We start from the raw sequence: 14,529 nt of genomic DNA on the forward strand, positions 1-14,529 counted from the left end.
ATATGTTCCGACTTTAACAGAGGTTAACAGAGACCAAAGGGACATGGCAAACCAACGTTATACTCTTTTTATTTAACCAAATGTAGGCATCAGACCTACTGAGGCGATACAAAAGTTAGTGCTTCAAAACAGCATTTTGTGAAGCAGTCTTTGGGTCATTCACGAAAACAATTATCAAAATAAATTAATTCAAGTTATTAATTAAACAACAAGTAATTGATTATTTGAGGGGACTAACGAAAACCGATGCTAGGAGTGCACTACTGCACCTGCACCTCTATAGCATTTTCCCTCTATCTCCTAAACAAAAACTAGGATCGGTTCCAATCCCACTGCTATTGGACAGTGGTTAAAGCAGGAAAACAGGATGTTGGTAAGCATCTTGCACTGGGTGCAAACATCATTGGCTGTATATGTAGAGTGCCTGTTTACACAGTCCGTGCCAAGGCTAGGTTTAGTACTCCAGCAAGATCAATAAGAAGCTGTATATCAGTCATGTTTTGTTGCACCTCTTCATCTATGCTCATGTTTAAACTAATAGCTGCTTGACAGAGTATCATCTTTTTCTTCTTAGACATATTGTAGAAATTATCCACTGTGGAACTAAAGAAATCCACAAATTAATTTTAAAAACTGGGAAATTGCTTTAACGATTTAAATTAATTATGTAGTATAAGTTAATAACTTAAACCTTGGTACCAGACCAGGCAGTTTTAGGCACGTTTCATTAAAAAATAAGTATACGGTTCTAGTTAAAAATCCCATTGGATATTTAGAAATTCCTCACACCCTTGAATGTTTGATGTCTGTCTATCATTTACAAGCACTTGGAAGCTGTTGATTTTATTGCATGTTCAGAATGTAACTGGCTGTTAGAGGTATAATATATTGCTCTAGGATGGCCTGCCTTCAGATATTAGCCATTGTGAAATATGCTTACATTCATGGGTTCTTCTAATGATCCTTTCTTAGATTGGTCTTAAAAATATGTGCAAGGTACAAGCTGATAATACAGTTCAGGGGGACAAGGGTTTGCTGTAGAGATGTTTGCCTTATTTGCAGGTCATAGGTTTGAGCATAGCAGTGTTTGCAATGATTCAGAATTAGCTTTCCCAACAAAAGGAACACTCCATCTTACAGCTTTCACTGGACACAAATATTGAGAGAAAGTGCCTCCAAAAAAGCCTATGCTTGCCTAGTAATCCTTCGCTGTAGCTAATGCATTTCTTTCCAAAAAGACATGTGTGTGAGCCTTCTGTTTTACTGCCTGTTAAGCCACCACGCTAAATTCTAAACTGGTTAACATCCGGCAATTCACAGAGCCATTTGTGCACTCAAGTCGGACTTGTACTTGCCAATAGCTTGGTAAATACATGCATTCTGTTCACTAAATGTGAACTTGCACTCTTAAATAATTTAACTCAAGTGCCATATCACCTTACGTTGTAATACAGTGTACTTCAGAGCTCACATATTTGTAGGTGCTCTCATGTGTGCTAATGAGGTCATTACACATATGAAAGCACTTAGCTCCATTTGTGTACAGCGCATTGGGTACTCATATGTTTCAAGGCTCTCTCACATGTGCTAATGAACAAAAAAAGGAGGATCAGTGAAAGAAATTATTTGTCTAAGATCATAAAATTTGGTTAAGAAGAAACCTGGAATATAACCCATATTTTTGTTCATTTGATGCTGTGCAATTCAGCAACTAGATGGGTATTCAGTTCTTTAAATGGGCAGGTACTACCCGCTACAACTTTGTCTTTAGTCTTGTGGGATGAAATTAGAGCATGGCTTCATGCTATTGTGATTAGGAGACAATACATGACAGCTTTTTCCTGGAGATTCACTTTTTGTGTGGACATAACTATTAAATGTCACTAAAATAAGGTAATGCAAAATGTGACAAAAAAACGCTATAGTGCACTGCAAACTTGCCCGCTTTGTGCTGCAAAATGTTCTATTCCATACCGCAATATCCTGCAGGGTCTGCATTACACTTAACTACTCGGACATCCATGCTCAAGTGCTCTAAAGGGAAAGTTACTACCAGCAGTAAGCCTTCATAGAACAGACACCATTAATGGTACAACCCTACCACAAGTTAAAACAATATTTGTTGACACATGACTACCTGAGAGGTGTCATCAGCATTTTACCTGTGATCTGGCAGTGAGAGCCAAAGTATGGTGGCCACCAGCTTCTAGGTGGATCACCTCTTTCCCATCCATACTTCTCACACAGAGTGGCTGAAGCCTGCATTGAGAAAAAGTTAAGATATAAATGTGCTCTGCATCTCACAGATCTACATCTATATGCTTAAATTGCCTTTTGTTATTTGTTAACTATTAATGAATGCATAACACAATATCAAAACATCCACTGGAATATTAAAGAACGTCCAGTTCTTTAGGATATATCCATTATATTGAACTTAGAAGATGGACCCTGACAGTTCTACTTACATCATTTCAGCTGATGTGAGTCACTGGGCTCAACAGCGGCAAAGACTCAGCAGTGTGATAGTCACTGTCAGAGCCAGCCCAACAATGGCTTTGCTCTCTAGTGCCAAACTACAAAAGAGAATTCACATAATCCTCTATTGCTGTTTAACTGAGCCTAGGTAGAGTTAATAAATATGAGTCTCTTATTGCTGTCAATTATCTTCAGCTCCACACCACCCAATGAAGGGAACCCATAAAGGTGATTTCATATCTAGAAAATGCGACCCCAGTGCTAGAGAAATGATTCCCACCACACCTTCCTAGACGAGGCAATCACCAAATACTAAATCCTTGAAATAATACAGCAGTTATCATCAGGAAAAGTGCCTGGGCCAGATAGCCTCCTGACCGAATTTTATAAGTTATAGACTGGCATTCTAGCTCCAGTACTTCTCTCTGTCTTCAATGACGCGCAACAAGCAGGGCACCTCCCTAGGACTATGCATGAGGCTCTTATCATTGCACTGTTAAAACCAGGAAACCAGAAAAGTGTGATTCATACAGACCTCTCTCTTTAATTAACTATGATGAAAATATCCTGGCAACATTACTTGCCAACAGACTTACTCACCTAATGCAACACATGGTGCATCCTGATCAGTTAGGTTTCATTCCTGGTTGGTTCACCTCCTATAACTTGAGATCGCTCTTTAAAGTTCTACAGGATATAGACACAAATTTTAATGCAGTGGCGGTCTTCTTAAATGCCACCAAAGCATTTGGGGCCAAACGTGCGAAGACATTTTGCATTTCCTAATGGTGCGAATCACAATTTCGGGTTGCTAGGAAATGCATAATGCCTTTTCGGTATGTACGAAAGGAATTTGCGGTGGTGCGAAATGTAATTTCTCTTCAGCAGAAATTGCATTTTGGAAATCACTGAATATGAATTTGCAGATAGGGATTTCCAAATAGCGAATCACTAACCATATGTACAAAGGATATCCTAATTGCAAATAGTCACAAAATGGGCATTTAGGAAATGCAATTACCATTAATCTGAATGGTATCCAGGTACAAACTGTAAAAAGGTACCCAAAAGACATCTGGTTCTTTCAGAATGGCGACCCTTTATATTTTGGCGAGGAGGATGAGGATTTTGTCTGGCAGGCACAGAAGGAGGAGAAGGAGGCAGGAGAGGATATTTAGAGTGAGGGTCACCCTGTTTGAAAAGATAGAGGAGATTTTAAGAAGTACAGACTCAGGGCATGATGTAGGTAAATCTCATTTACCGACTCTAGAATACCGAATTTTACCGATTCGGTAAATGAGATGTGGGAAATAATTCGGTAATTTTTTACCAAATCGGTATGATTCGGTAATTACCGAATCGGTATTTACTGATTCGGTAATTGCCATTGATTCCTATGGGTCTTGAGGCCCATAGGAATCAATGTCAATTACCGATTCGGTAAAATTACCGAATTGTCAAGGGGGACAGGGTGTCACTTCGACACCCTGTTGCACCCCTGATTCTGGCTTGTGTGCCATGTGACACACATACATGCCCTAAGGGCACAGGTGTACCTGCACAGATGTGCATGTACACTGAAATTCGTTATTTACCACAAAATATTATTTCGTGGTAAATAAGGAATTCTTAAGGGCCTGTGGCACTGTTTTCAGTGCCACCTACATCTACATTTACCGATTCGGTAAATTTACCAATTCTGTATTTTACCGAATCAGTAAATTTACCCAATCTGTAAATTTACAGATTCTGTAAAATCTAAGGCCCCTACATATCAAAAACCTAATACCGGTCAGTAACGGCCGAAATCGGCTGTTAACGACCGGTATTTGGTGTCCTACATCGGGCCCTCAGTGAGGTAATCCTGGACTTATTTGCTGAACTACAACCTAAGTTTCAGATCCCAACACTCAGGAGCAATCAATCCCACCACATGTGCAGGAATTTTGTTGCCTACATCTCTTAGCTTCTGGCAGTTACCAGAAGGGCGTAATAAAGTGCCTTTTCCAGGTTCTTTCGTAGGTTTCTGGACATCATAGTACCCTCCTATTATTGCAACAGACCAAATTAATATTCTACCAGGTAGCACAGTTAAATGTCATAGGCTGCGTTTATGGCGTACAAGTTACTTCGGTAACGATGTATCTGGTAGAGACGATTCTAGCCGCAGATTCTTTAACGTAGAATTATCCCCAGGCGTGAGACTGGATCCGTAAACATTTTGCTACAGCATCCCTGCGTGCCGGGGATACGGCATCACGCGACTCCGCCCAGGCGTCGTCCGCGTACGTGACATCAGCGAGGTCACATAAGTCCCACCCGGGAGCGCCGACATCAGTTTTCTTTGGAGAACTTTTCCGCGCCACAACGCAGAGCCACCTGACAAACTGTGGGACATGGTAACAGTGTGCGAATAGCAGAACATTGGAAGAAAGGGATGGTGAGGAACAACATCAGCAGGGTCAGTGCCGGACACTGCCATACTTAAAGGCAGGGAAAGCAAAAGAATAGAGAAAAGCACAGCCCTGAACCACCACCCTACCACCATACAAACAATCCCCCTCCCTGAATAGGGAACAGAGGTTAAATGTAATAACTACCTGAAGTAGGATGGTAGCCCAACCAAGAACAGCGAAGGGGAACCAGTTCCAAGACAAACAGGGAACAACAACCCCCCCCCAGGCAATCCTAACCCAGGGTACAACAATCCCCCAGGAAAAAAGGGCAAGGCACAGCCAGGCAACCCCAACCCAAGGGGTAACAGAGGACCAGGACCTTATAACAAAGAGGAACGAAAGGAGGGCAAGCCCCAAACCTGGAGCAACCAGGGCAGGGGGGGGGGGGGCATAGGAATACCTTAAGACCCATCCTCCAAGTGTCAAAGAGGAAGAAAGGAACAAGGCAATCAACCTGCCAAAGGGGGCAAAGAATAAATCCACGAAAAAATAGTCACCCCCCCTAGGAGGCAAGTGCAGAAGACCAAGCCAAAGGTCCTTGCAGAACGGGGAGGAAGGGCAGGACTTGAAGGAATCTGCGGCTAGAATCATCTCTACCAGATATATCATTACAGAAGGTAAATAACTTGTACATCTGATGGAGACTACTAGTCGCAGATTCCTTAACGTAGAATAGATACCCTAGCCATACCCAAGGGAAGGAGGGTCTGCGAAGGACCCCACCAGCCTGGACATAGTAGAGGGTCCCACGGGGAACTTGTCCAAGGGGCAGGGTGAAGAGCCTAGTCCTCCCAGGCAAGGGGGGGAAACCCACAAGCAGAACACCACCGACCCCAGGATGGGTGTGGCGAAAAGAAAGAAGAAGCCCAGTCACTCTCAACAGAGGGACCAAGGGCCAGGCCAGGGAGGCCAAAGCACCCACGCTCCTACAAGGCAACAGAGCTTCCACGCAATGCCAAGCAAGGAAGGAGAAGAAGAAGACAAACTTGGAGGGCCCAAGGAAAGAGGGAAAAGAAGGAGAGTTCACCATAGACGAAAGGCAAAAACCCAGACAGAGCGGCGCCAGCAGGAATAAGCCTCTAGAAGCAGGAAAAACAGGCCGGGGGACCGGGCAGGCCACACCTGACAAGGCAGAACACAGAACTAGCCCAGCCTCCAGGACAGGAGCATGAAGGCAAGGAAATGCCCGGACACACCAGGAGGGGCCCGCGCATGACCTAAAGAAGAATCCGCAACATACATAAACGCCATGGAGAACAGAGGCCCGAGGGCGACTAGAACACCCTAGCAGAGCGTAAGCTATGTAACAGCTACCACTACCCCACATAGGGTACGTTAAGTACCAAGATCTGGGAACCCTCTTAGGAAGAAACGTCCGCAGCAGGTGAAAAAACTAAAGAGCCATGGGGAAAAACCTCAGCAGAAGCCTTGCAAGCAGCCCAAGGGAAAACAGAAGGCCTAATCTCAGAGCCATGTCCGTGTAGACAACTCCAGCAAAAACACACACACACAGGCAACAAAAGGGCCATCCAGCACCCAACAGCCCCATAGTCCCAACAAGGGGAACCAATCAGCTATAAAACACATTTCACCGTAAGGGCAACCAGCCCAAAAAAGATCCAGAACCAGCTCAACTCAGCAGCTACTGAGGAGAGGAATGCGGAGGAGGAGGATAAGGTGGAGGAGGAGGACAGAGCCCTGCCAGGAACCATTGGATGGCAGAGTCAGCCAGGGCATGGAATAACAGGTTACCATTGAACGGAAGATCAAACAATCGCTCCCGCAAATTTTTAGGAAACACGCCGTCCCGAAGCCAAGCATGGCGACGGATGGCGACTGAGGAAGCCATGGCCCGGCCCAGCACCTCCGAGATGCCCAGAGCAGAGCGGAGAATAAACAACGCTAGCTCCCGGCCATCCACAAGTCCCCCTGAACAGACTCCTGGGAAGCCGCGGAGACAAGGACTCCGCCGAGTCCCACAAACAAGAGGAGGCCCTACCCAACATGCATAAGGTGTTCAGGGCTCGCAGGGCAGCGCTGGTCGAGGCAAACATGTTGCTCCCCCAAGAGTCCAGCCAGCGGACCTACCAGGATGGTGGAGTCAACAGTGGCGGCAAGGAAGGAAAAGCAGTCCGCAAAAGTGGACTCGAGGCAGAGGGGTGGAGGGAAAGATACGCCGGGTCACGCGGCGCCGGGAGGTGCCGGTGCAGAAGGTGTTGGGGTACCGGGTCCCCTGAGTTAGGTCGCCTCCCAGCCCCCATAAGGGAGGAAAGGAGCGAAACGTCAAAGGGAAGCAACAGCTCCCTTCCACCAGAGCCCTGGTGGAGAACCTCCAAGAGATGGTCCGCCGGAAAATGAGCAACCGGGTCATCCCTGCGCAGGATACCCACAGCCGTGGACACTGCATGAGCGAAGGCTGCACCCGCCTCCGTAGGGCCCAGCGTTGGAGAAAGCCGTTCCTCCGTGGGTGACGGCTGCAAACTAAGGCAGCTGTAACCGAAGCCAATCGGGGCGGGCAAAGGGCAGACCTTGAAGTCAGAAGGTACTGAAGAATGGGGAACCTGCCGCTTCTCTAGCGAACACCCCGGCCTCGGAAAAGGCAGGGTGCCGCCCTTCGATGATGCCGGCAAAAAAGACACCACACATTGGCGCGTCTCCGGGAGGATGACACCAGTAGGCACCCAACCTCTGGAGAAGAGGGGGCGTCCGAAGACTCATCCGCAGCACAACCTCTGTGTGGAGCCGTAGAGTCCGTCGCCTGAGGCAGGACGCCAGCACCATCCAGCGCCGAAGGAGACGGTGGATAGGGCCCCTCCAAGTCAAACTGCACAGAGGAACGAGAGGGGCAAAGGGAGTGACAAGAAGCCCTCTGCCAGCCTCGGCCCAGGATGTAACAGAGGTGGTCCGGCGACCCATGTGGCGGCGCCAGGGATGATTCATCCTCCAACACGCCCTCCGATGAGGCAGCCGCCCGCGAGAAGGGACGAGAGGGGCTTGTAGGGGGACGAGGAGTCCCCGCACCACCTCGACCCAAAGCGGGACGAGGAGGGCCCACCGACCCCTGTTGCGCCGCCCGGACCGGCAGGTGCCGGCGCCGGGGCGGGTCAGCTCAGCCGTGGACAAGGCCTCCACCCAGAGGGCCGAGCGGTGAACCCCTTTAAACAACTGTTTTGTCCTGAAGAAGGTGTTCCCATATCCAGGGGGCCAACACCGAAACGCGTTGACGCTTTTAACTTAATACAGAATCCAAGTGAAGCCTAGGGAAAAACAGATACTCACGAATCTTTGATACTGTGACTCCCAGTTGAATAGATAAAAGGCAATTGGATCAGGCCATTTTGTAGCACAAATACCGGAAGCCACTACTTTTTCTGGGGGGTTGTTTGTAGAGCAATGTAATGTGTTGTTTGTTTTAATGATTAGGATCTTGCTAATGTTTTTAATTTATTGGTGTCCATAGTGTATGAAGTTATGTGGACAATCTTACTCAAATTTTATGAAATAAAATGCACAATGTTTTTTTTAAAGTATTGTTTTATTTAGATATATTTTCAGGAAAAGTCTTTTGTGGTGTGTATAGGATAATCTATTCATCCTATTCCTTTCTTTAAAAATAAAAAAGACTGTAAACGTTACATTCTAGTGTGGAAACTTTAACTGAATGGTTCTTTTTGAATAATGTATGCTGGACGAATGGGACATTAATAGCCCAATAACACAGTGTTTTTCCAGGGATTTTCCTTAGACTTTCCGTGTCTACAGTACCCTGTTCCCTGGAACACGTGGGGTTTTCTCTCTTTTCTAAAATCAAGACCCACTGGGGCATTACGAAGGAGAAGGAAGAAAGAGATGAGTAATGCCTCTACTTTCAATAGGGGACTTAAATAATGAGGGCTGATCTAGAAGGCAAAGGAAAGGAGAGATAGCTGCAAGACAGCCTTTAAGAGTGCCACGAGCAGATCCCTGATGGGCCAAAGAATGTATATACAAGAGGACCTCTGAAAGAGGATGTAGAGCATTTGCTGTGCACCAGGCCACATACTAGTATCATCTACAGGGGTATACCATTTTCGTGTAGGGACACCTGGCTGCCAAGATGACATTTTAGACTTGTACAGAACAAAGCCGGTAGTAGTGTTCCCTCCAGGGGAAATATCTGCACATTCACTAGATATATTATACCATAACAATATTTGGCGTGAAAAGTCAAAAACATATTGCTTATCAAGCAAGTGGGTGCTAAATCAGCCTCCAAAACCTACTACCTAAAGGTGTTGTATAGCACAAACAAGTGTGCAACAAATATAAAACACGAAAGAAGCTATGACAGCACTCCATTATATCTTATCAATGTCCATAATTGTAATGGTAAAGTCTAGAAACCCTTGTGAACGTCTCCATATAGTGAGAATGACAAAAAAATCAGCAATATTAATCAACTAAAGAGATCCAATGAGGTCACAGACTTGGTTTGGAAGGTCAAAAGCTGTCAACAGTCGCCACTCAAACTCTATGCAAGGAGGTAGAGACTGGACAGGTTCCTGTAAAGAATCAACCCCTGCTGCTGCGACAGAAGATCCTCCAGAAGGGACAGTTTTATCAGATGAATAATGGCCATGCTCAGGAGTTCGGGGTACCAGACACTTCATGCCCAGTCCGTAGCCACAAGAATAACTTTGTCCTGGTTGCGCCAGTCCGTAGCCACAAGAATAACTTGGTCCTGGTTGCGCTTGATATTCTTCAGCACTCAGGGCAGAAGTGGTACAGGTGGAAAGGCGTACAGGAGGCGGCAACTCCACTCGCAACAAAAAGCATCGCAGAGCGAGATCCGCCTTGGAAACTCCAACATGCACAACTGCTGACATTGTGCGTTCTGGTCACCACCGAACAGATCTAACCACAGCTCTCCCCACCGATGAAAGAGACCTTGCATCGCCTCCTAGTGAAGACGCCATTCGTGATCTAGCAGGCACAAATTACTGAGTTTGTCCGCGCCGGTGTTCAGAGAACCTGCAAGGTGTTGAAACACCGGGGTCATGCCCTGATGTTGCAGCCTTGTCCAAAGGCAAAGAGCCTCCTGACATAGGGTCCACGACCTCACTACGCCCTGTTTGTTGCAGTACCACAAGGGGGTGGTGTTGTCTGTGAACACCTGCACCACTTTCCCTTTGAGAGAGGGAAGGAATGCTTTCAGTGCCAGGCGAATAACCCAAAGCTCCAACAGGTTGATTTGGAGCCCGGACTCCACCAGAGACCAGACGCCTCTGATCTCTTCATCTCCCAGATGGCAGCACCATCCCAGGAGTGACGCATCGGTCTGGCTGGGGAAAGGAGAGGGATCTGCCTCTGACACAAGCTGGGTTCGTTAACGACCACTACAGTAGCTGTGCAGTTCCCTTTGAGATGTGGACGGCGTCACAAAGATTCCCCTAATGCTGAGCCCACTAGAACTTCAGGTCCCACTGCAAAGCCCGCATATGCCATCTGGCATGATCCGCCAGCAGAATGCAGGAGGCCATGAGGCCCAGCAGCCTCAGGGTCATTCTCACCGAAATCCAGGATAGAAACATCGGTATCATTGCCTGAAAATACCGGACTCACTGCTCGGGAGGATAGCCACAGAACTGCACTGAGTCCAGAACAGCTCTGAGCGTCTGAGACAGAGTCTGGTGTGACTTCAGCACGTTGATAGTGAACCCCAGTGGGTGCAGGAGGTGTGCCGTAGTCTGGAGGTGGGAGACTATACCCTGATCTGCGCAGATGAGCTGGGACCACCGCCATCACTTTCTCTCGCGAACAATCAAGAGGCACTGGTATGGCCCAAGGGGAGCATGGTGCACTGAAAATGAGTGTGGCCTTCTGTGAACCGCAGATAGCATCTATGGGCCGTGCAGGACGGGAATATGGAAATAGGCGTCTGGTCAGTCCAGCGCCACCACCAGTCTCAAGGGGCAAGGGCCGGCAGGACCTGAGCCAACCTGAGCATTTTGTACTTCTCCTTATGGAGGAAGCAGTTGAGGGCTCTGTGGTCTAGAATAGGACGCAGGCCTTTGTCCTTCCTTGGCACCAGAAAATAGCGGGAATAGAAACCACAACCTACTTCTGGCGCAGGGACCTTCTTGATAGCTCCCTTGGCTAAGGTAGCTGAGACTTCCTGGCAGAGAAGCGCCAAATGATCCTACAACATGCAATCGAAAGACAGTGGCATGGAGGGAGGGGTATTCTCGAAGGGAAGGGAGTAGCCCCTTCGGACTATTTGCAAAACCCACATGTCCGACGTGATGGATTGCCAGTGGGGGAGGTGATGGCGAATCCTGCCACCCACTGGCCGTTGATGGGTCCGAAACATCACACTAGGAAGGTTTGGAGGCTGTCGTAGTCTGAGAATCTTTAAAGCGCTCCAGCGCAGAGTGTGCTTTGTCGCCAAAAAAGTCGACGGCTATCAAACGCATGTTCAGCAAAGGTGGCTGGACAGCCAGATGTCCTCAACGAGGCGTAGTGTCTAAGGACTACTGATGTGGCAATCGTTCTGCCCAGTGAGTCGGTAGAATCCAGTCCACATCTGATTGTGAATTTGGCTGAGTCTCTCCCATCCGCCTCTACTTGGGAAAGGACGGCCAGGGCCTCCTCTGGGCACTGAGGCATTACCTGCACAACCGTATCCCAGATGGTGAGGGAGTACCGGCCCAAGAAGCACGCAGTATTCATGGACCACAGTGCCAAGCTAGAGGAAGAGAACATGCGCTACCCAAGGTGATCCAGCTTCTTGAATTCCCTATAGGGAGGAACAGAAGGGAATGCTTCCTTTGAAAAAGAGTCTTGTACCACCAAGCTCTCGGGGAAAGGGTGTTGGCTGAGGAAAACTCGGTCGCCCAGGGCTGGGCGATGGCAGCAGGAAATCGTCCTTTCCACAGGAGCCCCTGTGCTGGGCTTGGACAAGGTGCCCAGTAGGACGTCAGTAAGAGCTTCGTTGAAAGGCAGAAGGGGTTCAGGGGAGTATGTAGCATGCTGAAGTCCCTCTGTCAGGAGGTTAGGCTTGAATGCCACTGAAGGGAGCTCAAGGCCCAAGACCTGGGCCGCCCTTCGCACCACCACACAGTAGAACGCTCCCTCTTCCGTTGCCATAGTAGGGGAAGAAGGTATGGCAAGGTCTGGAGAAGTGTCCAGAACACTGGCATCACCCAGGTCCTCTCCTGTCCGGTTCTTTCAGCTGGTCCGTTAAAGGGTCCAGGGACCCCTCCCTGTCCTCATCACCTCCTTCTGTGCGGTAGGGAACATCGGGATGAACAGGGTAACAAAAATACCCTCTGGCATTGGATCCGCTCCGGGTCCATCTCTTGCGTGAGGATGGGGACGGTGTCTGCCGGGGGCGCGGCCGATGCCCGGATGCCGTCGCCAGGATCGGCGCCGGGGAAAGTTGAGGGAGATCAACCAGCATCGATCTGAATCCAGGCCTTGATCCGCAGGGGCCCTCTGGAGCCGGGGCAGGAGCAGCTGGCATCAAAGGCTTAGGGCCCCCGACCGGCTAGGCGGGGCCCAAAGGCGTGTCGGTAGAGTCAGGCTGCTCAAAGACTAAGTTGAGGGCTTTGCAGAACTTGCGGAGTTGGGCAGGGGATGCTCAGGCTCCCGGAAACGGGGGAAGGCGCGGAGTCGTCCCTGAGGTAGGCACTGGAGACGGAGCCTTAGAGCACCGACGCTCCAAGTACTGCGTTGTGCCAGCCGACTGACAGGGAGTAGGCGAACAGCGCCAGTGCTTCTTCTCCTTCTTCTTGTGCTTGGACTTGCCCGAAGACCTTGAAGACTTGGAGTGCGACAAGGTGTGGGGGCTCCGCAAGCTGCCTTTAGACCTTCCTCTCAAATGAGACTGGGAACGACACAGAGCCAACTTCTGGGCCTCCAATAGCTTTCGGGACCTCTAGTGCAAAGACTTTGGATTCATGGCCCGGCAGTCGGAGCACGCCTCTGGGTCGTGGTTGTGCTTCAGACACGAAAGACACACGAGGTGTGAGTCCGTCACAGACATCAGCTTGTGACAGGTGTTGCAAGGCTTGAACACGGTCCAGCGTTAGGACTTCACTCATGCACCAGGAGTCAAAGACTTGAAATAGAAGTTGAAAAAATGAAGAAAAAGTTTAGTCAAAAAATAACTAAGGGGTATCTCTCTCTGGATCTTAGTTATGCTGGCACGAAAATGAAAATAACGGAAGTCAGCGTGCAGGGTTGACGCCTATGTAGAACCGCAACGTCACCCCGGCGACCACGACACCGACAACGGACCCACAGTCAACCAACGCCACCTACCGACACGCAGGGGTACTGCTAAGAAACAATTCTCCAGATCCAGTCTGATGCCTGGGTGTAATTTCAAGGTACAAAATCTACAACTAACTGTCTCTTTCTGATTAAATAGTTAATGTCTGTCCACTACATTGTTGTAACAGCGCATTATGTTTTTGTGACATTGTTTTGATGTTAGATATGTGTGGTGTAATCATCAGCACACAGTCCATCATATAACTATGGTGTACTACAACTCCCATGATGCATTGCCAAGGTAGGGCAAGCATCTCAATGGAGTTACTTAGGCTGTGAATTTTTATTTGGGGAATTACAAATATTTTGTGTAAAGTATGTAAAGGGGAGAGGACATACCCTGGCTGGTGTCTGCAGGATTGGAAATGTCAATGTTTGACCCTCCCGCCACAATTTCTGTTTCAAGTGTCCCTCAATGAGGGCCTCCATGGGATTAGGAGGGACCACCACCACCTGTGCCACAACCGTCAGCCATCCTGTTGGGCACTTTTTCATTTATGCAAAATCTCAGGTCATACCAGCGTTTGCATATTTCTGGGACGATTCTCTGTGAGACACCTAGAGTTCACCTTCTCCAAGTTGCTGTTCCATATCTTGTTTTTTGGCTCTCTGGAACAGTGAAAGAGGCATTTCATATGTGCCACGCATTTTTCTGTCAGGCGCTCCAGCTCCTTTTCATGAAAGCTTGACCTTCCTCTTCTCGCTCCCAGAACCCTTGTCACTATCTTCCTTGGACATGGTGAAGTTCAGTCAAGGGTATTCCCTTGCCGGTGGTGAGAAAAGTGCACTCCCCCTTCCAGCACCTTCCTAGACTTCTGAATTGTAGCCACACCCTGAATTTCTTACTTTCTGGTCGGACATCATCATTCTGCATCCAGAATGCGAGTTTCCCTAATTTGCAATTTCCTATTCGGAAATCGCAATTTTGTGAGTTCCAAAACTGTGATTTCCAAATTGCAAATCCGTAGGAATAGCTATTAGTAGAATCAGTGGTTACATACATCTTGTTTTGAGATTTCCTAAAAGTGATTTGGAAATTGCAAATACAACCTTTTGTACATATGGCCCTTGATTCACTAGAATGCGACTACTTGCAGGCTATTCTTTGCAGATGGGTTTAGCTAGTATGTTTCTGTCCAAGGGTCAATCACTGTACACAAGTCTAATGGCCAAGGTACACATTAACGGAGCAATATAGGACCCTTTGAGATATTGAGGGGCACCAGACAGGGCTGCCCACTCTGACCCTTGCTATTTGCCCTGGCTTCCAAAATGAGACAGT

The 14,529-nt window shown here is 48.0% G+C and overlaps 1 protein-coding gene across 1 annotated transcript in view; it reads right to left on the reverse strand.

The window, feature by feature from the left end:
* The window catches only part of ALS2 (alsin Rho guanine nucleotide exchange factor ALS2), a 1,343,724-nt gene that overhangs the window by 1,058,149 nt on the left and 271,046 nt on the right, over nt 1-14,529 (reverse strand). The window contains exon 7 of the mRNA XM_086955258.1: nt 2,163-2,259. Coding sequence (XP_086811384.1) covers nt 2,163-2,259 — 97 coding nt within the window. The remainder of the gene's footprint in view (nt 1-2,162; nt 2,260-14,529) is intronic.

The sequence above is a fragment of the Lissotriton vulgaris genome, chromosome 2_1, assembly GCF_964263255.1.
Source record: "Lissotriton vulgaris chromosome 2_1, aLisVul1.2, whole genome shotgun sequence".
NCBI lineage: Eukaryota > Metazoa > Chordata > Amphibia > Caudata > Salamandridae > Lissotriton > Lissotriton vulgaris.